The sequence below is a fragment of the Alnus glutinosa genome, chromosome 2, assembly GCF_958979055.1.
Source record: "Alnus glutinosa chromosome 2, dhAlnGlut1.1, whole genome shotgun sequence".
NCBI lineage: Eukaryota > Viridiplantae > Streptophyta > Magnoliopsida > Fagales > Betulaceae > Alnus > Alnus glutinosa.
Window position 1 is genome coordinate 21,535,926 of NC_084887.1, and position 27,662 is coordinate 21,563,587.

Sequence of the window (27,662 nt, forward strand, 5' to 3'; positions counted from 1 at the left end):
CAGGCTTGGCCCACAGTTGACAATATCATACCACTTGAAGTGGGTTATTACAAGAATACTCCTATCTTGGGGCTTTGAACTCCCATCTGACACCAAAAACTCTATTTTTATTTTTATCTTCCTATTCTAGAATACTAATGTAAAACTTATCTTTCTAGCAAAAAGATTGAAGCTCTTAAACTAGCATAATTTATTATAGTAACAATGTTTACATAGTGAAGTTAAATTTTCTTACGGAGTTGTGAGGAATTTGGAGCATTATTTCTAGTTCATCGTTGCTTGGTGGTTTTACAAAAGAAAAGAAAATAAAGAACATTAATTGCAAGGAAAAGTTTTTCAAACAAAATTATGTTTTATTGTTACAACTACTATTTGCTGGAGTCAATGTTGAGGACAAAACTGTTCAGGTCAAAGGAGCTTGAAAAGTCTACTTTTCATTTTAATGTAAATAGAATAGTTGGCCAGGTAGGCAAAAGTGTTTGTCTATAAAGGAATGCTGGCAGATGGAAGAATTGATGTGCTGTCTACAATTTATTAATGATGCTATCATTTTCTCACAAATTAACCACTAAAATGTGGTGAAATTATTGGGTTATTGTGCGGAGACTGGTTTTCCTTTGCTAGTCCATGAATTCATCCCTAATGGATTTCTAGGATCTCCATGACCATAATCAGGAGCTTCCAATGACATGGCAAATGTGCTTATGAATTGCCGTTGCAAGAGCTCTTTCTTACTTGGACTCAGCAGCTTCCTTACCCATATATTCACAGTGATAACAAGTCTACAGATACATTCTTAGATGATAAGTATAAGAGCAAAACTAGCAGACGGCGGGGCTTGTAGATCACTTGCCATATATCAATTTCAAGTACAAGGAGCTTTTGGGTATTTGGATGCATAGTATTTCCCATCAAGCCAATTTATGGAGAAGAGTGAGTACTACCGTATGGAAAAGAGTGATTATTGTTGAGCTTTTGACTGGTAAAAACCAATCTCTTGGCAACATAGCCAGAAGAAGGTAGAAATCTAGCCACATATTTCATTCTTTTTGATGGAGAATTGTTTCTTACATATTCTTGATGCTCGAGTTGTGAATAATTAAGGCTTTCAATACTTTTGATGAAGTCATTACTTTCCTCAATACTAATTTGTTTTCTAGCATGTTTAATTGCAATGGACTAATAGTATGCATGGGATTTTCTCCACAAACACCTGTTAATGACTAATTAAGGCTAACCAAGAATATTGTTGATATTATCCATGTCATTAATTAAGGCTTGCTTTAAAATCAAATTTAGCCCTGTTATTTTCCCTTGTTGCTTGGAAATGTATGGACCATACTTTTTGAGTCCTTGGGGTATGAAATCATTGTCATCGCTTGGAGATTTTGTAATTGAGTACCTCTTTGAGTCTTCTTGGGTATGAGAATTTCTTTTTCTTTTTCCCAGCATATTCTATTGTCTTGTGCGTGCGGGATTTAGTACGCCCGATAGAAATCTGAGGCCTCTCCGATTGCTTTTAAGGTAGATCTGTGGAGGAGTTTGTGGAGGCATGTAAGAAGGCTACAGGAGTTGCCATCAAGATTGATTACCCAACCTAAAGTTTACAGCGAGCCCTCTAAGATCCGGCTATGAACTGAACTGGGTAGCAATATACACCAATCTTACAGAGAGTTTGCAGATTGCATGGAGATGGAAAAAGTCACATCATTATGGGTATGGAGCCCCTTAGGCATGAAAGGATCACAGCATTCCATGCGTTGTTGATTTCAGCTGCTGCCTTCTATTATTGCTCATGAGCTACTGATACATGTACAACAAGAGAAAGAACAGTTCATCTATTGACAACACTTGCCCCATGTTCTTCATGTAAATATTTCATGTCATGACTATATAAATAGTCAAATTCTAACCCCTTGAACCACCACTATGTTGGCACTTGTAAAATTGGACGGAAAAGAGGTCCCGTGTGCCGCACGACCTCTTTTGCTTCTTCTTTTTCTTTCTTTTCCAAAATACCCTTCAAATTATTAAGAAAAAAAATAAAATAAAAAACTGAAAAACACCCATTTTGCATTTGGGGGTTTAGGGTGGAGGAACCACCCAACATACTCTGAATTATGATTAAATTTACATATTTATTCATCATTGGCACAAATGATACAAAATTCAAATTTTACTCTTTCTGTGAGAAAAAATTGCGAGTCTGTAATTGATGAGAAGAGCTATTTGTCAATGGACATCACCTCTCTTTCTTAATTTGCACCACAATCCATTCTTTGTGTGCATTGTTGCCCCGGTGACCAATTCCACCGATTCCGGAGATCCTTTCAACTCCACGTCGAACTTTTGCAGCAGCATCGCCAATGCCACGGTAGACTCCATTAGCGCAAATTGGTCTCCAATGCATTTTCTTGGTCCTCCGCCAAAGGGTAAGAAAGCAAAATCTGATATTATCTGATATTGCAACCATAACCCTTCATTAATATAAATAAAATTGTAAGATCATCAAAGTATGCTTCAAGAAAATATGGAGACTATTAAGAGACCTCATTAGGATATAATGCGCCGGCACTTCGAGATGGATCAAAACCAGCCCATCCTTCAATGCCTTCACTCTTCTTTTGCACCAAAAACCTCTCCGGCTCAAACTCATGCGGTCTGTCCCAAAAATATGGAGATCTATGGAGATTATATACCTGAATTTTGACAAAATTTTGAGCAAGATTGCGCTAAAAACAGAACTAAAAGAAATGAAAAAAAAAAATTGCAAGCAAAAGTGTTTGGCAAAGAGCTTATGAGTGGCTGACAATGTGTGTGAACCTTCTGGCAGATCGCTTACAAAAGTTTCTACGCATCAATATAAGCACAAGGAGAAAAGGAAATATAAATGCTGCTACGCACAGAAAGGAAGATATCAGTCCCAGCAGGAATGGTATAACCATCTTTGTCACCCTTGTACCCTCCTGCAGAATTAGAATAAAGTTCCATGCTTAACCCAAATATCACAAGAATATCTATATTAATCAAGAATTATTTATGAATGAAAAAGACAAGCCTATCATTTGAAGACAGTTCAGTTATCAACAAGATCAAATTTTCGTTGCATGGATTGAAGGAACATCAAGAGAATCAAAATGAAACAGTTCAGCTTCCAAGAAGTTAGAACAATGTTCATACGACGAATTTTAAAGTTCACATAAAATGAATAGAGAGAGTAATATGTTTTATAAGCATAGGAAAAATATTCTCCATCTTTTCAGTGTTTTCAACGAGAGTTAATACCTGGTAATACATCTGATCTGAGAGAACGTCTAATTAGTAAAGGAGGCTGAGGATACAAACGCAGAGTTTCAACAACAATAAGTCTAATGTACCTGAAAGCATGGAACACAGCATGTCACTAAACTTTTAGGTACAAGTAAAAGGATGTAAGCTTCTTCTAACTAGGGGCTCTCTTGTATACTTCATATGTACCTAGGGGCACCTTACGCTTTTAATGATATATTTCGATTACTTATTAAAAAAAAATAAATAAATAAAGGGCACAGAGCAGAGAAGCAATCTTGGGCTGTTTGAGGTCTGCTGCAAATTTAGAAGGTAATGGGCTAGACTTAAGCTAGGTAAGCTAGGAAGAGCTTGGGCAAACCTATTCAGGCTTGGCTTGCTACTGATCGCCAAGGTCAAGCTTGACTGTTATTGAGCTTACTTTCCAGTTTCTTTGACTTGACCACTTTTGACATCAGTTCTGAAGACTCTTATGTGAATTCTTTTGTTGTTTCTTTGTTTCCTACTTAAATGTTTTCTTTTCCTTTTTTTCTATGAATAATAGTAATTTTATTAAAAAAAGGAAAAAATTCCTCATACACGAAGAGTATACAAAAGAACCAAGAGAACCAAAGTTTTAGTTGCTACTACAATCTAGAAAACAAATCAGATCTACCAAATTCCTCCTTAAATGTTTTGATGACTTTCCTTCAATACCTAAGGAATAAACTAGAATTAATATTAAAAATCTACAAAGAAAACCTTAGTTTCTAATACCATATTTTGATATCTATTATCAACTATAAAATATCAATTTCTAAACAAAGTCAACTTTCTACTGGAAAACAACTATTATTTTGATGGAAGAAAATCTTGCTTGAACTTCTGTGGCAAGTAATTACCGCACCCCATTACTATGGCTACATTTGCATAATTAATGTTACGGATGGGGTTAGGATAAGTTAGGGTTAGAAGTTGTGTTAAATTAGGATTTAGGTTATTTTTAGATTACATTTAGGATTAATTTTATCATTATTTTAAGATTAGAGTTCATTATCAGTTTGAAGGAGGTTCAGGTTCTTTTTTATTTTTTTTTATTTTTTTTTTTATGACGAGGAACCCAAGGCAGGGTCACTTCTTGTACCCATCCATATCAGATAAACTTCGGACCCGTGTAGAGCGCCCCTTCTACACAAATCGGATAATATTCCGGCTATGTCGGCGGGCTGGCTCCAAAGAATTGTTTGCACCCAAAAGAATTCGAACCTTAGGCCTGATGGAAATGTCACCAAGACCAAAGCCCTTACCACTTGAACCAACCCCTTGGGTTAGGTTCCCTTTGAAAACCTATCCTAATTAACCTGTTACGAACTTGATATTTAGGTTCGTAACAATTAAAAATATAGAAAACCTACCTTTGGAGTGTATGAAAATTTCAAACATAAATTACTTGTAAGCATTAGTTATTCGCTCTTCAAGATTTTTATGTTCTCAATAATGTCTCTAAAAATTACTGTGTTATATTAAAAATTCAAATAACCTAATTTATTATTATTATTTTTTTTTTCATTTTATGAATGATACCACTTGCACACCCATGTGGGATTGAATCCATGACTCTATAACCATTATGGGTGAAAGAGAAGTCATTTAATCTGAAGACCATCGGCTAAAACAAAAACAAAAAAAAATTATACGTCCATTAGGCATCAGCATGAATAATTATATTGGTGAAACTCTAAAATCAAGTATCCATTCATTCTCACACTTCAATCATATTCCTAGTTCAGTTTATACATATGGAAAAACACGACAAGAGAGTAACACCACAAAGTTATGATATATTCCTCCATCTACTTGTTTCATTGTCACAATTTACTAAAATGTAATTACAAATTAACAATTTCCTATCAGCTTAAGTTCTTGGAATAAGTGGTAATTTAACATGGTATCAAAATTAGAAGTCTTAAATTCGAACTCTGACTCCGCAATTCACTCATCTGCCCCCCTCCCCCCCCCCCCCCCAAATTTCAGTTTAATATTCCACGTGTTAGGCCTCACTAATTAAGAGGGAGTTTGAGACCTCACGTGAAGGAGAGTGTTAGAATATAAATTAAATGATTAAATTAACTATTTCCTATCAACTTAAAATTTTAGGATAAGTTGTGATTTAACAATCACATAGGTACCAAAGGATTTTCACAACACAATTACTGCTGAATAGAACAAATTCATAGAAGTATTAGTTTGGTGACCTACTCCAATTTTTTGAGCAATTCGAAAGTTGGTCCCCCCTGTCCAAGCACTAAATCAATCTCTGCTTGAGCTTTTCTCATTTTGGAGGGATTCTGCAATTTCACAAATAAAAATGCATGAGCATGGGTCACACACTGATTGGACAAAAAGAGCCATCGATGAAAAGAAGCCATGGAAGACCATGTATCCACATTACTTTCTTGTGAAACTTTCTACGCTGTATCCAAAAAAGTTGGTAACCAAGAATCATACTTGTGCAAGCAGGAAAATAGCCCAAGTAAGAACAGCAGCTGTTGTTTCATGGCCAGCAATAAGCATTGTCATAAGATCATCCCTAAGCTGTCAAGAAAGCATTGGTAGACATGATTTTAAAATCATACATGCAAAGATGATGAGAGGGAATATAATTGGTTCAAGACAGGTCCAACTAACAAATGATGCACATGTGCGTGGTACACACAGGAATAAGAAAAAAAGCCTATTCCAATTATCTAGAATGAGGTGATAGGAAAAGCAAATATAGTATATCTAAGGAAGTTAAACTCTTGGCAAGATATCTTCTTCTGGAGGTTTTGAAGGAAAAATTTACCTGACGGTCATCGACATCAGCTCCCCGCATATCAACCAAGAAACGCAAAAGGCTTGCATCCTGCATACTTTATAATAGTTACAATGCCAGAATCTCATTTTTTTTGTACAATTCTTACATCTAAATACTCATCTTTGCACTTTACAGTTATCTAGCAAATGTAAATCAGCTATATTTTAAATAAATGATAAATAAAGAAAAGAGCATGGAAAGAGGAAGAAAAAGAAAAAAGAAAAAATAAAGGTAGAGGATAAATTCCCACCTTGAGATTTTTGTAGTCCCTTTGTTGCAGTTTTTCAACATCTATTTCCTGTCATAAAAATGTAAACAAAATCAAGTTCTTGAAACAGGTTATATCTTAAGAGTTTATGCACATGCTACGTACTCAGAACAAGCTAAGCACACGATGACAATCATATATGAAATACAGTTCACTCTACGAACATTTACACCCTCATATACATTAATGAACTTATTGAGGAAATAAAACATGTAAGGAATAGATTTCATCACATTTTGATTGTCCAAGAGCAATTAGTATTGTTTTCCATATTAACGAAGAATCATTTTGGAGATCCAGAACAAGTCTTGCATCTTCCAGTATCCCCATGTCTCACTACACATGGAACCTCTCTTAGCTATAGGAAATGTATTGATTGCAAGAGAAGTCTTAAGTAGAAATAACAACTCAAACAGACTCACCTAAAAGGGTATAGCTAGTTCTTAAAACCATAGAATTTACAAAATTCTTTTTCTGATAAGTAACAAACTGATACAATCAACTAGTTAAAGAGCAAGGAAAATAAGATATGGACTACTTCGAGAGAACCTTGATCTCCAAAACAACCAAGAAGGTCTATGTTTGATTATAATTCAGCATGTTTATTCATGAGTATGATTACACTTAAATAGATGACGGCTAGGTCATAAGACTTAACCATTAGGTCTAGCCATCATAACACACAACAAGAAAATAAACTAAGAAGGGAAATACATTCCTTATTTAGCTAAGACACTTAGGGAAAAAAAATATGGAGAAGTATTCTACTCCTTATTTGGCTAGAGGCTTCTTATTATGCTAGAGGCGGCTAGGGTTAGGGGTTGCTGCTGCAGTGCCACATCAGCCCTAGCTTGCTGTTCGTATCATCCCTCCCCCCTAACAACTTCCTTATCCCCAAGGAAGAGTTCCAGCTTTGCACAATTCCCTCCCTGCCCGTCCACCCTTGGCTCCAACTCTTCTTTCTTTTTCACATTCTACTCCAGCATCTTCTTGCTGTTTTCGGCTGCTTCTAGATAGCGGGACCGGAACTCTTTTGACTTGCCCGGCTTACTCTTACTCTTAATGCCATGTAATATTATGGGCACCTTATCCCACTCAAACTGCATCTCTAAGGTCTCAAAATCCCAGCGGATGGGCCCCAATATTCGCAACCATTGAGTGCCTAGCACAACTTCATAATCTTCTATTGGCAGAATATAAAAGTCTATGGTAAAAGTCATGCCCTGCAACTTGAATAGAATTTGAATACACTGACCAGGACTGGGGATCTTTTCCCCCGAGGCGATGGTCACATCCACCCCTCCCTCTTCTGCAGGTTGTAATTTTAACCCTCGGGCAAGGGATAAACTCATGAAATTATGAGTGCTGCCCGAATCAATGAGTACTACAAATGTTGACAGCCCAATCCTCCCATTAGTCTTCATGGTTTCTATGGGGTCCTTACCGGTAATGGCATGCAAGGAGACCTCCGGAGTGTCCACCTCTTCTGCATCTTGTGCTATCCCATCCCCATCTCCATCTTCTCCCAAGTATGCCTCAATCATGACCAACTTCTTGCAGTGATGCCCAGGTCAATACTTGTTGCACTTGAAACAAAGACCCTTCTCTTGCCTCTCTTTAAGTTCTTCCGATGTTAACCTCTTGATGGGAAGCGGTGGCTGGCCGATGGTGCTCCGGGGGGTTAATGGTGGTCTCCGCGTGTCCGAATGAACGTTTTTACCAAGACCCATGTTACAGGCCTTATAGACCCTTGCTAGGCTGATGGCTGAGGTGAGCGTAAGGGGTCGTCCAGCAGTGACATCCGCCTTGATTTCCTCCTTTAGGCCGCTTACAAAACAATTAACTTGTTGGCTTTGTGATAAATTTCCTATTTTTGAGAGTAGGGACTCGAATTTGGCTTGGTAATCCCTTATACTTCCTTCTTGCTGTAATTTCGTGAGCTCTCCAAAGGGATCGTAGAATTGGGTCGGTCCAAAACAAGCGAATACCCCTTCCTTGAATTCTGGCCAGCCTATCTCCTTTCCTTCACGTAGCAGGATTTGGAACCATAGTTGGGCCTCTCCCTCTAGATGGAAGGAAGCCAAAGCCGCCTTATCCTCCTCATAGGTTCCTTAGAATCTGAAAAATTGCTCCGCTCTACAAACCCAGCTGGTTGGGTCTTCTTCTCCATTGAATCTTGGGAAATCCAGCTTAACATGGGGACGTCCGAATGCCTGAGGCCGTTCTCCAGCCTGGAATGCTTCTCCTTCTCCTGCACGTGGCCTCCTACGCCCGTTCTCCTCTGCATCATGTTGGTCCCTAGCGGACAGCATCTCAAACACCTCAGTAATCCGGGCCATAAGTTGCTGGTTTTCTGCTGTTAAGGCCTGCACCGATTGGTCCAAGCTGCCCATGCGTCCTTCCATAACTTGCTGTTCGTGTCGCTGGGTGAATGAACGCGTGGCTGGTCTTGCTTCCACCGAAAAATCCAGGTAGGCCTTGTTCTTTTTGCGGGAACAGCCTATGGTGAATAACTGAAATTTTTCTCAAAATATTTTTGGTTTCTTGTGAGGGAAACCGGGCCTCAAGGTTTAACAATGTTGTTAACTAGAGAAACCCCGGCTCTGATACCACTTGATACAATCAACTAGTAAAAGAGCAAGGAAAATAAGATATGGGCTACTTCGAGAGAGCCTTGATCTCCAAAACAACTAAGAAGGTCTATGTTTGATTATAATTCAGCATTCTTATTCATTAAGTAGGATTACACTTAAATAGATGACGGCTAGGTCATAAGACTTAACCATTAGGTCTAGCCATCATAACACACTGCAAGAAAATAAACTAAGAAGGGAAATACATTCCTTATTTAGCTAAGATACTTAGGGAAAGAAAATATGGAGAAGTATTCTACTCCTTATTCGGCTAGAAGCTTCTTATTATGCTAGAGGCGGCTAGGGTTAGGGGTTGCTGCTGCAGTGCCACATCAGCCCTAGCTTGCTGTCCATATCATAAATTGGTTTTATTAAAAGTGTAAGACGCCCCTAAGTACATCAAAAGTATACAAGAGAAAGCATCTAACTAGAAATCGAAAAACGAACAAGAAAAAAATCGTCAAAACTAAGCAACAAAGGGGACACAAAAGCCACCGTCCAAAGATACAAAGTGTGTAAAAAAAAAGCTAAAATATCCTCCATGAACCTCTCCAAATCCTCGAAACACCTATTGTTTCTTTCCTTCCAAACACACCAAAGAATGCATGTCGGCACCATCTTCCAAATCGTGGCACTCCTCAACCTTCCAGACGTCCACCAACAAGCAAACAAGTCAAGGACTCTCCTAGGCATAACCCAAGACAAACCAAAACAAGTAAAGATAGCACTCCACAGAGCGTAAGCCACATCCCAGTGAAGAAGAAGATGATCCACTGACTCTCCGCTTCACTTGCACATGCAACATCTATCCACCAAAATAACATGTTTTTTCCTGAGGTTATACATAGTAAGGATCTTATCTGGAGTAGCCGACCACGCAAAAAAAAAAAAGCCACCCGCAAAGGAGCCTAAGTCCGCCACACACTCTTCCAAGGAAAGTAACTTCTCACAGAGCAAGCCAAAGAGCTAAAGAAAGACCCGACTGTGAACAAGCCTTTCTGGAGGAGACCCACCAAAGCCTATCTTCACTACCTCTTTGACAATGACTTAGTGCAATACCTGAAAAAAAGAATCAAAAACATCAACTTCCCAGTCATGCGCTTCTCTTAGAAAAGCTCACGCTCCACTGATTAAAATCACTCATAGCTCCAAATTATCCGCAACAGAAGCATCCTTCGCACGAGCAATCCCAAATAAAATAGGAAAAGCTTCCTTAAGAACTGTATCCCCACACCACATATCATGCCAAGGTCCTCATCAACACCTCAATTCTGAAAGAGTACCAACCTTTTAAATGTCACTATGTGCATTAAGAATAAACTAACCAACAGTTGACACAAACGCTTTTTCCAGCTTGGATTATGATTACATTATCAATCTTGTTTATTTTCTAATTTTTCAAAGAATACAAGAACCATTGAGACTTTTCTAACAGGTCTGAGTTTGTTCAAACATTAAAGACAAACTAGAATTCTACATTATCATTTAAATCCTCAAGGGTGAGGCCTTCTTAACCTCCTTCAAGGATCCGCTCATGCTATTCCCTTATTGCTTCCTTTCTTTATATGATAGACAATTTGCTTCCCCAGCCTTAAATTAAAAAAAATTAAAAAAACTAAAAAAAAAAAAATGGAGCAGATACATTTGAAACTTGAAAGACTCTCCACATTTAGTGTGTTTCAGTAAATTCTCAATAAAAGATTGATCTTAGTGAAGTAAACTATAAAAGGGAAAGATGTTTCAGTGAATTAAACTATAAAGGGAAAAGAGAAACAGCAGATTGTTTTGCTTTGTTAGAGAGAGAAAAACAATATTTGTAAATTACAATCGAACAAAAGCAGTCATGTTTTGCATACAGAACTCATTCAGGAATTTTCCAACAATTAGAGCATCTTGATAGTGTTAACATGCTAACTGTCATTGATAGTTATTTGTGGCAACCTGGAAAAATAAAATGCATTAATAAAGTAATAAAATAGTGTCATAGTAAATGCTGTTACCTTTTAGCACATTTCAGGCTTTAAAGTAAATAACATAGACATAGTACCTTCCACACATTGATAAGTTCTTTCAAGACAATTAATGGATATTCAATGTCTTCAAATCACTCACATATATACTAAACCATATTCACATCATTGCCTATTTAGACAACTTTCGATCTTCATCTCAATCCGTCAAAGAGCAAGAGTAACTTCTCACCTGTCGGGTATCTTTTGCATTTCTGATGAGTCCATCAAGACAGTCATTGATAATTTTAAGGTCCTTCTGGAACTTCCGCTGCCTGGGGACAATCCACCTTGCCAAAGGAAGTTTCCAGTACGGAAAGTAGAAAGTAGATCTGTGCTCAGCTTCAAAAAGAGTGCCATATACTGCCTGTAATATATTTTTGAAATAGCCAATCATGAACCTTATACCACTCTATATAGCTTATGTTAATGCATATACATTCTACTGAAAAAATTAAAAAAGGAAAGGTGATGCTGTCATTCGAAAATAATAACAGTTTCAACTGACTACACCTAGATAGTTAATTATTAAAAGACCCAATTGTCATTGTCTATTCACTACACAGATAAGAAAACAAAAATTTTCCAGTCAGACGCCAATTCAGAAGACGTTTACAAGCTACCTACGTGTAAATCCAAACAGTGGTTCCAAGTGGAACCCCATACCGTTATATGAATCCCAATGCAACAGTTAGGGCAAGAACCAGATATCTGCAGTACATATGTCCAAAACCCATCCCGCCCAACCCTCTCCCTCTACAGCAATGATAATTTACTCCACTACAGTGGTTTTCTATTAAGAATAGGATTATAGCTCATTCATGATAGAGCGATTTCAACTAGAAAGGATCCATAAATAGTTAGACAACCCATATTCCATCATCTCCTAAGTTCACAGAATCTAACGTGTTAATCAAAATAACAATGGGCCTTGACATGTGGTGTATGTCCAAGTCAGAAGTATCACTGCAATTAAAAGCCACGATATGACATGAATCTCAATATAAAATCAACAATAAAAACATACATCATGAAAAAGGACTAGGCATTCCAAAATGATAAACAAATAACGCACAGAACAAGTACAAGGCGAATCAGGAGTAGGGCAGATAGAACCATGGAAGTAACTGATAAGTGTTGAGCATAAATGGGACTAGAAGTAACTACAAAGACATTATGTAAAGATTCAAGAAGGCCATTATAAATCTCCTTACACCTTAAGAAGCTTCCTTTGACCTACAATTAAGTCCATGAAAATCCATTTTCAACATTAATCTTGGATATTTCTACAACCGCGTTTCTGCGAGTTTAATTTATATTGTTGGTATTTCTGTCTTCACAGCATTGTCAACTTGCTTAACATATAACCATCGCCATCCTTATCATCTCAAAAAATGCTTCCAATCCCAAACTGACAGGGAGGGATCAGTAGAGCACTCATCAGAACTGAACACTAACTCATAAAAGGGTTGGTCCACTTGGAAATAATTGGAATTCTATATTTAAAGAGATAAGTGAACTTCAATCTTTTAGGACAAAAGAAACAAAAATTAAGATTTCTTAGTGACAGCAGTCTAACGAGACAAAACACTTAAAACACTTTTTCATTGTTCACTATGACAGAATTGTTGCTTCTTTCATCAAGGCCAACTAAGATCAAATCGCCAGAACATAACACATATACATAACACAACTTGTTGCCGTGGTAGACACTACAATGAGCAGCACCAAACATGCTACAAGTAACCCCCTTGAAGATTGTTTAACAGGGTTTATTCTTTTCATCTTTTCCTGGGTTCTCAATAAAGTTCCTAATAGAGGTGTAGGACTAGATGTCCTCTTTTCTTGGCTAACTTTATAGTTGCCTGTTGAAATACATTGCTAGTTGCCTTATATTAATTAATAGTATAGAAGGTTAACTATATAGGTACATTTACTAACTCTTATTAGTTAGGATATGCCTTGTGACCATTTGAAATTATATCATCAAAATAAAAAAAATAATAAAATAAAATAAAAATCGGTACTGAGATGTGTTAGTGAGCTAAGATGCCTTTTGTTAGTTAGGATATGCCTTTTGATCTGTACTGAGATGTATTTCTGTCGAATCTCAAAAGAAATAGCAAAGATTCACTCGTCTTAATAGTGAAAAGGTTACTATCTTCTTTCTTCTTTTCTTCTTTTCTTACAGTCAAAAAAGAAAAAGGGTGACAGACAAGGTTACTACCTTATAGGCTTATAGAGGAAAAGTTCTTGCAAAATTTCGTCGACACTGGCAATGATATGAGTGCATGCAGGAATACTGCACACCAGTAATGCGATTCTAGGGATACAGAAACTTTATGGTTTGGCTGGCTGTATCTAGGAGCTTGTGACTCATGATATGTCTTTCCCATATTCAGGCCATATATACGACCATATAAGATTTTTTTCGTAGCTCACCTGGCACCATGGATGGCTCTATGATAAACCTTCAAACACCTGAAAGTTGATTGTAATTGATCTTTTTTATGTGAAGGTGGTATTCATCCTCAATTCAACCAAACTCAAGCCTCAAACCCAACTAATTGGAGTCAGCTCCGTGGATTCTTTTACACCAGTTGGCCCTACCTAGGGCCATAATGATGGGGAGGTTGAGGGTGTTTCTCATAGAATCAGGGCAGGACAGATGACGTGGAGAGGTGTATCTGGAGTTTTGCGTGATTAAAAGAGGTACTCATCAGACAAACTTAATTCTTTCATCTAGAAACCACAAGGGGAAAAAAGGAAAGGTAAATAAAGGAGAAAGAAAGTGCAAATGGAGATTTTTTTTTTTTTTTTCAAACTTACCTACTCAACCATAATGACTCGATGTTCCTGCTTTGTTCAGGTCCCTACAAATTCACAAATATCCCTACATTGTTGTTTTGTTTTCACCGACAAATGTCCAGAAATGATGGAGGAAGGTAAGGGGAGCCAACTCAACAAAGCCTCACTTTTATGGTCAACAACATGACTGCATATTCACTGTAGGAGCATCATTTATCAAATCTTTAATGGTCCAAATAATGCCACATCACCATCTCTTTCCTCACACTTTTACCAATTCTCTCCTTAGCTTCCCACTTGTCCTACTAAAACCATATCGCTCTTTATGGGGGGCTATGTGGTCACAAGATTTACTCAGAATTTAATGCTATTTATCAACCTAATGCAGCAACCCTCTTTTTTTGCCCTTGGAACCTGCTGGGTAAAAGATGGAGATATTAGTAATACCAAGGCCTATTTTGATGATTAATATATATGTGCCACAAAGTTTGAAGGATAACAGCAAGGAAAATCTAAAAGTCCATAGTAGACAATGACTACAAAAAGAGGAAAATATTTCAATTAAACCTATCAAATTTTGGAAGAATTTTTTAAGCTAGTGGATCAAAGTATCTCACAATTCACATTTTTTCACAGAAAGGTATATTTGCAGTTTCTATTATGATTTAGTAGGACAGCTATGGTAAAGAAAACCCAAAAAGGCATGTCCCATAAATGATAATTAAAAATAAATAACAAGGAGACAAGGAGAAAAACATCTTGAAAAATTTTAATCAGCCTCTCTCACCGTGGAAGAACAGTAACAAGCAAGAAGCATTGTCCATCTAATGTATTTATGAGATGCATATGTCTTTCACATAAATGACCACTGTTAATAAGAAGAGGAAGAGGCAAAGTAGCTTGCTTACATGCCCTGTAAAATGAATACATACCATGACAGAACTGAGGTGTATACCTTAATTACAGGAGATTCTTTGGTAACAGATCCAAAATCATGGTTGAAGACACTGAGACCAATAATGTCAAGAGCCAAACTAGAAAATTCTGCTTCAAGATCCAATTCCATGGTCTTCCTTCCGCCCAAATTCTCTCCTTGTAGAAGCTTCTCAAATTTCAGTATTGTTCTTTCTGAACAATCAGTAAATATCTTGACCATGGCTTCCAAGTATAAGACATGGAACCCAGGGGCAATAACTGCAAAGAATTTTGAAATAAATTAAAGAAGCAGTACCAACACGTATTAAACACGAAAAAAAAACTCTCCTTTTTCAAATAATGGACTACTAATGAAACAACTGATGTAGCATTAATATAGAATTACAAATACATGCATAGACTTCTATTTCTAATCTTAGCAGGACTCGGACCCTAAATCTAAAAAATGGTGATACACTAAGTTGCATACCACCAAATGCCACACTGAATGACCCAATAACACAACCCAACCCGACATAAGATCGATTGGCCCATTGTCCAGAAATTGCAAAAATACCCTTGTGTGTGTGTGTGTGTGTGTGTTAAGAAAACCAATATTAACATAATGAAACTTTTGTAATAGGAAGAGTCAATTATAATTTAGGTTGTGTGTGTGTGTGTGTGTGTGTTAAGAAAACCAATAAGTCATTAACATAATGAAACTTTTGTAATAGGAAGAGTCAATTATAATTTAGGTAGCCATGGAGGATCCTGATCAGGTTCAATATCAAACTGAGTCCATATAAGTGCAATAATTTGCTGTCTGAGCTCGTATTTCTTTGAGCTTCTTGTTGCTTCCATCACGAAGATATGCTAATGTGATTGTATTTAACATAGCACAAGAAGGTAAAGATTTTTCATTTCTGGAGTCCCTAAACAAAATCATTGCCACAGCATAATACAGATATATAAAAGCTTGAAAGTGTTAACTTTTAACAAACAACTCTTAAGGTTGTTTGTAAAAGATGATCAACGGATTCAAATCAGAGTGAAACAAAAAATTATATGGTTCCAGAAAAAACTAAACACTTCTTAGGCTGAACTCTTATGGCCGACAATTCAGCTAGTATAGTAGAGGTAATGAAGTTGACATGCCTAAAACTACTAATTTTTACTAACATTAACGGAAACATCATCTTTTGATCTAAACCACCAACAAAACCTAACTAACACTCCAAAAAATATTAAAAAACCCGATGACTAATGAAGAATCAGAAGAGCAATGTACATCATCAATCATTATTTTAGTTAGAGAAATGATAGAAAGGTACTTTGGTTTTTGTCATAAACTGAGGTGCAACGCCCAGAATACAAAATTGTTACTTGCTTACCTCTTCTCCGCTGCTTCCAAGTGTCAAGGTCAGCAGGTATAAGTCCTTTACCCATTATTGGTTCTAGGATATCAGCTAGGATTCCCTAATTAAGTTTGCAAGATTTTGAGTACAATAGATTGGAATACATAAATGATATGCAGAAAGTACATAAAAATAACAAATAATTCAAATTATGCTAAATCCCAGAATGGTCAAACATACTAGCAAACCTATCTGCATTCGTAATGGTTGGAATTCATATAATAAGGCATCATCATTTCTCTTCTTGTGATAGATGGTTTTTCTCAATTAATTTGCACTAGTTATTGACCTGAGGACCCAATTGGGACAAACTAAAACTAGAGCAACCTTGGAATGACATGTTGGCGATGGTTCAAAAAATGTTCGTCAAGAAAAAGAAATAAGACCTCTCCATCACATTGTCATTGTTAAATTATGTAAGTTATAACAAGAGATACGAATGAAGCAGTCTTATACACAAATAGACCAAATAAAAAAAGTTCATACATGTTCAAGGAGATGGATGGCATTTCACATAATAATCATACTGACATCAACATTCATAATCTTGTTGGCAGGAGGGAGGGTAAGTTCAGAAGCATAAAATGAGGCAGTACCTTGTCATAAAAAAATGCATTTTCTCGAAGAATATGTCTTGCAACAATGGGATCTGATACAACGACGAATGCTTTTGGCCCAAAAGCAAGTTTATAGACGGAGCCATGCTGCCAAATCCAACAAATACACTACTAAGAAATATCAAATAACGAAGGCAAAAAGCGCACAAAAGGAAATGGGAGTCAAGAACACTGAGGTTACAATTCAATAATGTGTTAAAAATATCAATCTGGTATATGCAAGGGAGCATCCAACCAAACCACTGCACCGCCACTTGTCTCCATGTCTGCTATAGAATCGATAAATTTAAGAGCACGTTTGGTATACAAAATAGTCATTCCTCTAGGAATAGGAATGGATATTACTAAGAATACAAGAGGATAGAATGGAATGACCATTCATTTAATTTTGTTTGGTGACAACACACATAGTCTCACTAGAATTAAACCAAAATTTCAAAAACATCCAAAATTTATAAACTTAAAAAAATAATAATAATAATAATAATAAAAAAAAAAAAATCTAGAAAATTCTATGGGTGGCCAACACCCTCACAGATCACGGGGGGTGGTCATACCACCCCCGGAGCCCCTTGTAGTGAACCTCCGATGAGCATCGGGGGTGGCTGCAACCACCCCTAATGACACTTGGGCGTTGGCCGCGACCACCCCTGATGTTCTGTGAGGGTGTGGTCAGCCACCCATATATAATTCATTCAGTTTTTTTTCTTTTCTTTTCTTATATATAAATTAGGATTTGAAAAAAAAAAAAAAAAGAAAGAAAGAACCTTAACCAAAAAATGTAATGGTTGTTCCTATAAAATAATTCCACTTGAGTCTACTCCGCATACCAAAGGTACCTAAGAGGATTCCCCAACAAGCTCTCTATTTCAAAGTTTTCACCAGAGTTTGAAAAATATCCTCAAAAAGTACAATTTATCAAACTCTCTATCCTTTCTACAAATTAGCTCTGGTTAGATTCTCACTCCAAATTTGACTCACAACTTCTTTTAGCAATTGAGTTTTTTAATATTATTTCTTTTCACTGAAACCTCTTCCCGCCTTCACTTTCCCCCACTTTCCTCTCATCTCCTCATTTTTCCTGTTTCTATCTCACTCTCTGTGTGTGCATATATAGAAGCTCATTAAGGTTCTCAAACGGGCCACTCACTTCATACCTGGCACCATGGATTCCCAGAAAAGGTCCTCTTTCCTCTCTTTCTCTCTCTCTCTCTCTCTCTCTCTCTCTCTCTCTCTCTCTCTTTTTGGATATCTAGGTGTTCTGGGTTTTTAATTTTTAGCTGGGATCTCTTTGCAATTTGGTTTAATTTGGGGTTTATTTTTCTAGGTATTTATCTGATTGGGTTTCTAAAATGTTTTGCAAAATATCACCTTCTATAGCAGTTAGTTTCAACCAACTAAAACCAATAAAAAATAATATTTAGTTAAAGTTGAGAAATATTTGGAGAGTTTGATATTTGGTGCTCGTGAAAAGTAATTAGCTAAAATAACAAAAATATATTTTTTTAGCTAAAATTTAGTTAAACTTTAGAGCTCATCCGGGATGCTCTTAAGTGACTTCATTCAGAAGGGTCCAGGACCAACCAATCTCAATCTAAGGCAGTTTTGTGGAAAGGTAAAGTACCTCTAAGAACCAATCGTACAGTGAATAGAAGAGAGGCCGAGAAAACAAATCCGAGACTGCACCTTCAGCTATAGGCATAGACCCTAGACTTCCCCCGCTTAACAAATTGGTAAGGAGGTTACTCGCACTGTCCACTAGATTTCTTCTCGTTTTTGGTTCATCAGTGCTTGTCGATTCACATCTACAACGCCATGAAAGAGCTCTAAGCCACACAAGTATCGGATAGAGAGAAAATATTGCAAAAAAACAGGAAAAAGAAGAAGAGAAGAAAATATAGTAGTAGTAGTAGTAGTAGTAGTAAACGAAAAATCACCGGGAGGTATTTATGGTAGCCAACAATATTATAGAAAAGAAAAGGAAAAGAAAGTTGAAGTGTGTCGTCACTAGGATGCTTATCTGGGCATCATCATATACTGTTTTACCTTACTTTCCACTATTTTCTTAGTAACCAAACAGAGCCCATAAGACACTCGGAGGAACATAACAAGAAAATGGAAATAAAGAAGGAACGGAGAGGAGAGGCACCTGACAGTAGTCGGTTTTGGCTTAGAATTAAGGGAATGAGTGGAGTGTCTTCTGATACTCGGAAACCCAGGATCAAATCTCTGACAATTGACACTACCCACAGCTGGGGAGAGCCCGAAGAGAGAAGCAGCCATGGCCATTGCCAAACTTAGTGAGTTTGAGCGGTGAGTGTGATTGTGCTGTTACTTGTGAAAATGGTGGAGCATTTTCTGCCAAGAGTTGTGGTTGTAAGTGGAGCATGATGCAACGTATCAAGTATAGATTACAATTTGGGTTTTCCTTCCAATCCGATTGTCATAAAGTGTGTTGCTTTGTTCCTTTTCTTTAAAAAATTAAAAATAAATAAATAAATAAATATTGGTAAAATAAATAAATAAATATTGGATTCATTTGCTAAAACTTTTTAGACGGTAGTTTTTTACTTCTAGTTGTGACGTGATATAAAAGTAAAAGTAATTTTCGGTATCTCTCGTATGAACTCCACAAATCTAATAGTAATTTTTAAAAATATTGTGATTTTTAAAACTAGAATGATGAGAGAATAAGAAGAGGAAGATGTATAGCACGTCTCATTGTTATTTAGCTAAAAAGTTATAAAATTGTCGTAGTAAGTGTTATCAAGCGAACCCAATTTGCATTCTCAAAAAAAAAAAAATGTAAAATGATTTTTCATATTTTTTTTATTTCAAAACTCAAATTAAAACTAGACATATTATTTTTTATGTTGTCGAAAAACAAATTGGTTTCAAGAATATTATCTTAAAATAATTTTAAATATATATTTATAAACATGTTTTTAATGTTTTTAATTTATTCTCTTCTATTTAGTTTAAAAAGAGCAAAATATTTTCAATAATTTTTTTTCCTCTTCACCAAATAAAATTAGTTACAAAAGCATTTAAAGAGAAGACAACCCAATCTCGTTGAATATTACAAAAAGAGTGAATGCATAACAAATAAAAGAACAGCTTAAGCTATCCAACCAACATATGCTTCTCTATCTATTTATTAGTGAGAGAAGCTCTCAACCTTCTCTTGAAAATTTCCTCCTCCCGGGGAGGCTCTCCACCACTTCCTACGTGTGCTCTAGGGAAGGAGGGGATTGACTATCTCTTCCCTCCTCCCAATCCCCCGTTTCCATTTCCAATCTTTTTTCCTTGTTTTTCTATGTTTATTTCTCCTTTTTGTTTTTTCTGATTTTCCAACTAAATTTGCAATACAACCTCCACCCCCCCCCCCCCCCCCCCCCCCCCCCCCCCCAAATCTGTGCGACTCATTTGTTTTGTGGGTTATAATCTCCCAGTATCTCAGTGATTTTTTCTTGTTGTGGAGGCTTTTTTACTAAAGATTGCTCCTCATCATCGACCACTCTAGTTCAGAAATCAACAGTGCTCCTCCTCCTCCTTCAACAGTCTGTTGGCTGCCGTTGAGAAGTTTTCAAGAAGGCTAAACTCTTTAGCCTACTTCATAAACCGTCTTGTGTGGCCCATTTCTAGGCTTTAGCACAAGATACAGAAGGCCGGGCCATTTTTGGCCCATTTCCTAATTGTTGTTCTTATTTCTAGCACTGTATTTCTATTTGGGCATATTGTTGGGGAGCTCACTCCCCTCTTAGCTTTTGATTCCTTGTAACCCTTGCTCCCCATTTGAATAAAAATAAAAATAAAATAAAAAAACAATTTGAGTTCAATCATTCTCGAGTGAAATATATTTCTGATGGTTATGGTGATAGTAAAATTTACTTGGGAGTAGCTCACCTTCAATTTCAATTAAAATGCTTCCTACTTGCTCACATTTTAAGACACATGAAAAAACCCATGTCACAAATTAAATCTTAGGGCCAACAATTAACTAAATTGAGCACTAACGACAACATAACATCGTTAAGCACACCTATATCCACAAACTCTTTCGACACGTTTGATACATGAAATTATCATTCCTTTAGGAACACGGATGGCTATTACTAGGAATACAATGAGTTGAAATGGAATGTGTCAAGATTATACATCAAAAGTGCAACGAAAAATACCCCAAGTAAAACATCCGTACATTGCTAGGGTTTTGAAACATCTAAACCTTTTCTCTAATGACTTATTAGAGGCCAAGAGTGTGGGCTCTCAAGTTGTGTGCATCTAAGGCCTACACAAGCCCCCTATTTATATGTAACAGCTCGGCCTAAACCTATGGGATCAAGGTTAGGTTAAGTGGATGAAGAAATGGACCCAAAATGACCCCCAACCTGATTTTTGGCCTAGGGGATTGGTCCCAAGGACCCCCAGATTTATCCCAGGGTCCCAGGAACCCTAGGGATCAGTCCCATCTTTAAAGGGACCAATTTCAGCCCGACTTCATGCGATTTTTAAGGTTTTTAAGGATTCTGAACAATGGTTTAAGTCTATAAATACCCTTATTAACATAACCTTAGCCTTCATTTCGTTTCCCAAGAGCGTTCTGAGAGTGAAAAGTAGAGAGAAGAGCAAAAAATGTGAAATACAGTAGTTTTAAAAAAGTTGTTAGGATTTTGAAGCTCTGCAAGGTGAAGAGATTGTTTCTTATAGTTTAATTCTATTTCCTTTTTGATCATTAGAATATTGTATTAGGAATAGTTTTACCATTTCCTCCGTTCAAACATAGCTTTTGATCAGATGAAAATTTTAATAGGTTTATTCTTGGAGTTCTGGTATTCTTGATTAGTGAGATCATAATTGTCGTTGAGGTTTGATGATTGTTGTGTTTTGGTTATCGGGATGTAGACTCCACAGTATTTGAAATACAAAAGTTTCTGTATTTTACATTCAAATGTTATGATTTGGAGTTTGAGGCCTTAAATAATGTCTAAGGTGATCCTTGTGAAGTTCCAAAACCTTTAGGACCCTTCTCAGGGTTAGGATAGGTTTTTTTGGATTCAAGGGTGTTCAGGACGTGTTGGGCTCGAACCTAGACTGCACAGAACCGATCCCATGCTAACAAGATTGATCCTGCCTCAGTTAGGATCAATCACCCCAGCCAGGATTGATCTCAACCCTGTCTTGATCTATCATTCCCTATTCCACATTCCTGTTTTGTTAGTTTTTGGGTTATATGATAAGTTTTTGGTCCAGTAGAACCTTATAATATTAAGGTTTTTTTGTAGAGAACCTTGTTCAAGAGTTCGAGGTTGATTTCAGAATTATCCCTACGATCGAGTGAAACTCACACTTCACTCACACGAATGCTTTTATCAATCTTTTTATTGGCATACTATTGTGATATATAAAACATGCATACTCTCTACTTGCAATAAATTATTTTTATAACGATGTAAGCTCAATTTTTATACACATTATATACTGGAAAAAAATGAATGGAAAAGGTACTAAAATTCGTGTAAGTATTTACCATTGTATGCATGTAAAAGACAAAGAATAATTACATCATATGACATGACTCCCATTCATGGGTTTACCATTATATGAGCATGGCCCTATAGTCCAATTTTATATTTATGTTTTTGTCACTTGGATCTAGTGGACCAAATAAGTGACTGGCGCAACCATGTAAGGATGTTGGTCACGACGAACGACATCGCAAGTAATGTGGGCCATCCAAGGTTGGACTATTAGTTGGCGGCCACTATTGTACTTCATTGGGGCACTAGTGTCGTACCAAAGGTCCTTCGGGACTCGCAAATCCTAGCGTGAAGAGGTTAAGGGCACGAATAAACCATATGAAGTTGAGCTAAAACTTTACTACTCATCATTTAATTATATGTATAATGCATTTCATTCTTGCATTGATATTTTGCCAAAGAACTATCTTACAAGATGATATATTTTACTCCAAAACATTTTTATCAAACTCATGGGTTGGACCTTCATCACCATTGCTCTTATGAGGCATGTGGATGATACAGATCCATCCACGATTCTACCTTTTGAAGCACTAATTAGGACTAGTAAAACGGGTTAGCGTGCCGGGTTTGGGTTGACCGACATGACCTGCCACCCGTTTAGGTTCAACCCGAACACAGCCCGTTTAGCTAAATGGATCAGACAGGTTGGCACAAACACGACACACTAATTTTAACAGGCAGCACAACATGACCTGTTTGACCCGTTTAGTTGAAGGGTCGTATCGGGTTAACACAACCCGACCCGACACAATTAAAAAACCACAGCATTACAATCAACAAAAATTCATGAAGATAGTGATTGAATCCAAAACCACAGAGTGAATAGCAAAAGGAATGCTTTAACTTGAAATTTTGAAACATGAAAGCATAGATTAAAAGGTACCTCATTTCTCTCCTACGATTGTTGCGAGAATGAACCTAAATAAAAATGTTCTGTAAGATTCTTCAAAAAATTTAGAATGGTTTCTGTGGAGCTTGTTAAGGGGTTTGATTTTTTGTTTCAAATCTTGTTTTGGTGAAGTGGTGCGAAATGGGGGGGTTTGAAATTTTCAGATGGCTGATGCAATGAGAAATGGTTGATTACTTCAAAATTTCTGACAGTAAGAGAGAGAGCAGTCACATCCATCACAGTTCTCCATCATTGACTTTGCAGAACCCGTCTTTTACGCTACCCCACATTCTGCCAGCATATGCCTTGCTTGGGTAGTGGAACTTGATGTTACTACTCCATGCCACAATGTTCACCTCAACCTCCATCCAGGGACGGAACCAGACATTTTAATAGAAGGGAGCCAAATATATATATATATAGCCAAATTTTAAGTAAATTAAAAATTACCCAATTTTTATATTTTTATTATTCCCTTCAAATTAAAAATCAATAAGCAAAATTGAAAAGAAAATTTTTTGAAAAAAAGAAAAGTAAAGAAAATCGTTGTCCAAAGATTCAAAAAAAAAAAAAAAAAAAAAAGTCTCAGTTTCTGTACTGAAATTGAGAAATTTCAGTTGGATAAATTGTATACTTCTTGGTGTTCTTGTAAGGCTTTACTTAGATGACATGGCTCTTAAAGCTAATATTCTCTTGCTCCTTTTGTTAGAATAGCCCACTCTACCTAACACAATAGCTCACTAACTGTTATACAAAACACAATATATTCTACGCAAAACACATTCTGCTAAACGCAACACAAAATAAATGAAACACATATCTTTTAGACTTTTCTAATGCCATCTAACTATATTGAAATGAATCCTCATTTTACATTATATTTGCCACACATTCTTAGGAAATCGAGCTTTGTGAAGTGTGTGACTTCTCAAGTCCACATATGTCTTCTTCCAATGTACTACTTTCCTAAACCCCTTTTATTTACTTTGAACAAAACATATGCAACTTTATAACGCTCCTTCCATTATTACCCTTCTCAGACATGTTCGTTGCTACCCTTGAAATATTAAAGGACAAAGTTTTGACAATGAAACTATCGTTCCAAATGAGACAAAACCAGATGAAGAGATGATAAAAGGGATGGGGCTAAGGGGCCAAAAAAATTTATTACTAAGGGTCAATAGGCAAAAAAACCTTATAATTTTTATTTTTTTAACGTTAATTTTTTTTTTCTTCTTAAGAGTTTGGGGGGAGGGGGGGGCGGGCGGGGGGGGGTGGGCCTCCGTCATTGCTTCCATCAATACTTCACTCAAGAAAAAAGAAAAAAGAGAAAACCTCCATCAACAATATCACCATAGCCTATTACCTCCATCGCTTCACTGCCGTCAATCACCACCACATATCCAGCTTGAACTCACCACACAACTCATTTATAAGTGGACAATCAAAACCATAGAAGCCACAAAAATCAGGAAAACTAGATTATTAGTTGTTACCCCATTAGCAATGAGATCTGCCACCATTACTCCACCAATAATTTATGCTCATCATATAATGTTTTTGCATGGAAAATTTACATAAAGAAGTGAAAGCCGTAGACGACGGAGAGACCGAGAGAGAGGGAGACAAAGAGCTGGAGATGACAGGCTCACGAACGACGCTATATGGCTAGAGTGAGAGAATAGAGAGAATAAGAATTATAAGATTAGATTTTGTTTTATCCTTTAAGGTTTTTTTTTTAAAAAAAAAAAAAATACAAGTTAGACGGGTCAACCCATGGGTCAAGCGGGTTGACCCGTTTGACACATTTATTAAACAGGTCATAAATGGGAGTTGACTCGTTTATGAATTAAACCCGTTTATCCTAAACTCAAACCCTATAACTTCGTGTCGTGTCAAAAATTGTCAGACCTACTGATCACCCCCATTGCAGAACATTTTTAGATACCCAATCGCCCCATAGATTACCACACACCCCGAGGGTTCACTCATTGGTCGATTCTACCATGTAAGCGATGTTCATGTACAGCGACCAGAGGTGGTGCACCAGCCTAAACACTCCCACCAGCCAAGAGGAACCCACCCATTAGACAGGGCTACATCTTCCCAAGCTGCTCCCACAGCACAAAGCGATTCAGTAGCGATTGGTCGCAAGCTGGAAATAGTGACCCGACAATAGTTGGAGATAGCAGCATTACGCTCTATGGCATTCGCAGAGGAGTAGGGTAGGATGGCTAGCAAGTAGCACGCTCACGAGGCCACTATAAAGTGGGTCATTGAGATCCGGGCCCACATCTGGAGGAGAATTGATCAGGGATTGGACGTGAGGGATTCTACAATCTTTGATAGCTTATTCCTGGGTGTTAGTATTTTTGGCCTCATTCTGGACAAATCACTTGTGTGTGTAAAGATGATGTAAACATGGATTCTACTATTCAGAGCACTCTTAGAAGACTTTGCACTGCGTGAAAGATCGAAGATTTCAGTTCCCTGTCAGCCATCCGGACGATCGAGCCATCCCATCCGGACGCCCACTTGACCACTGTTCCATCCATCCGGACGACGTGCCATACCTTCCGAACGACAGTCAGAGCAAGCATCATCCGTCCGGACGACGTGCATTTCTGTCTAGACCCTCCACTGTGTCAAGAAGTTTCTATCCAGCTTGCATCCGTCCGGACGCCTCTCGGTACTCGACCAGTCTCAGATTCTTTCCAAGTTCCGATAAAGGAAAGATCGATCAACCGTCTTGACGATGTAGTATCCCGTCCGGACGCGCGTCTCCTTAAGGCAAGAATCGCAATTCAAATATCACCGTCCGGACGTCAGTTAGCCTTGGTCCGGATGCGCATGCAACTAATATGGAAGTTGCCAATTCGACTTCAACCGTCCGGAAGACTGCCTCTCATGGTCCGAACGCGCGCATAACAGATATGGAAATTGCGTGTTAAAGTTCAGCCGTCAGGACGCTCATCCCCCATGGTCCGGACGCGCGAAGCCTTATAAGGAAATTACTTACAGCGGACGTGCGACCGTCCGGACGATGTGCCATCTCGTCCGGATACGGCACTTAAACAGGAAAGATTTCTCAGCGAAATTTTTGGAAAATCCTGTCGCACAGTTGTCCATCCGGACGGCGCCCAGTTATATTTTGCCTGACGCTCATTTGAGCCCCCAGCCTATAAATATAGGGCCCTTGGCATTGAGAACTGCAAGAATTCGGTATTGAATTCCACAACTGCTCAAAGACGTTATTTTTCCTCTGAAGCCATTGCAAGTATGCTGTTGATGCGCTACGTCTGAAGTCTATCTTAGGGGTTAGCCCTAAGGTAAAGGATTCCATTAAAGACTCCTTCAGGTAGGAGACCTGGTTGGGAAGCATTCGTATTGGGTTACATGTCAGAGAGCAATGTACGACCACTGCATCGGGTATATGTGAGTGTTACTATCTTGTATCTAGCTTTGTCTTCTGAATAGTAGAATTCCTGGGTTTGGCTGCCCCAGAGTGGTTTTTCTCTTGATTGAGTTTCCACTTCGTCAACAAAAATCTCTGTGTCATTTATTTTTCGCTGTGCTTATTTTTTTTGACACTTGTGCACACACTTGCCTTTTATTTAGAAGTCAATTTCAATTTTCACTAGGTGATCAAGCAAACTAGTAGATATGTTTTTCTTTATTTTTGGTTGACTTTAGGCTTAAGCCTAAAGGTATTTTGGGTTATGTTGTAACATTATTTTACTTTATTATGTTTTACTTTCTTGTCGTGATAGTGGAAACTATGGTTGGATGATAGTTAGTATCTACTATTTATTTGGATGCATTATGATATAGTTGTCAAATGATTATTGTGCATCTATGCAATTTAAAAACTATATGCTCATAAAGGTTTTAAAAGAAAATTTTATTTCTTGTAGAAGGAAAACAATTATTTTTAAACTAAAATTTTGAGGACGAAAATTTTATAAAGACGGTAGAATGTAATAACCCAAAAATAAATATATTGAATTTAAACAACGATCACAATTTATAAATCAAAGACCCGCATTAAAGGCCACACATAAATGGTTTCCAACAAAATACCTAAAATGAATTTATTTAAAACCTTTTACACTTTTCATTTTCTTCATAACCGAACGTTTGACGTCCCACTAAAATGTTTGAGACTTTTCCTAGCTGAACGTTCGACGTCCCACTCAAACGTTTGACCTGTCTGAGAACATTTTTATCCTTATAGCCACCTCAGCCTTTGAGCGTGCAATGACCCATATAAAGCCATCATTATCCTAAGAAAAAAATACCATTTCACCATTTCTTAACACTAGCAACCCTAGAGAGAGGGAAATAGAGGTCCTAGAGAGAGAAAATGTGGTTTTTGAAAGGTTTCATCCCTCAATAAGAGGTAAACATAAATCTCAATCTCGTTTTAATATGTGTTAGCATG

The 27,662-nt window shown here is 37.3% G+C and overlaps 2 protein-coding genes across 9 annotated transcripts in view; one reads left to right on the forward strand and one right to left on the reverse strand.

The window, feature by feature from the left end:
* LOC133861679 (protein FAR1-RELATED SEQUENCE 2-like) overlaps nucleotides 1-16,837 on the forward strand; it is a 32,402-nt gene extending 15,565 nt beyond the window's left edge. Inside the window, exons 11-13 of one of the 8 annotated variants that reach the window (XM_062297473.1) lie at nucleotides 13,553-13,746; nucleotides 13,904-13,979; nucleotides 16,730-16,837. The gene's annotated coding sequence lies outside the window, so the exon portion shown is untranslated. Of the gene's footprint in view, nucleotides 1-654; nucleotides 1,020-1,449; nucleotides 1,925-13,552; nucleotides 13,747-13,903; nucleotides 13,980-16,729 lie in introns of those variants that run through there. The other 7 variants (XM_062297472.1, XM_062297470.1, XM_062297471.1 and 4 more) reach the window with 7 other exon arrangements.
* LOC133861681 (cytochrome P450 97B2, chloroplastic) lies at nucleotides 2,049-19,199 on the reverse strand. The gene is made up of 14 exons (XM_062297474.1): nucleotides 18,939-19,199; nucleotides 18,414-18,594; nucleotides 16,769-16,876; nucleotides 16,149-16,233; nucleotides 14,798-15,036; nucleotides 11,228-11,401; nucleotides 6,375-6,422; nucleotides 6,113-6,172; nucleotides 5,776-5,862; nucleotides 5,527-5,615; nucleotides 3,286-3,377; nucleotides 2,905-2,966; nucleotides 2,550-2,699; nucleotides 2,049-2,457 (listed from the first exon to the last, which is right to left on the reverse strand). The coding sequence occupies exons 1-14, from the start codon at nucleotides 19,076-19,078 to the stop codon at nucleotides 2,233-2,235; spliced, it is 1,740 nt and encodes a 579-aa protein (XP_062153458.1). The 5' UTR covers nucleotides 19,079-19,199; the 3' UTR covers nucleotides 2,049-2,232.
* Between the last annotated feature and the right edge of the window lie 8,463 nt (nucleotides 19,200-27,662).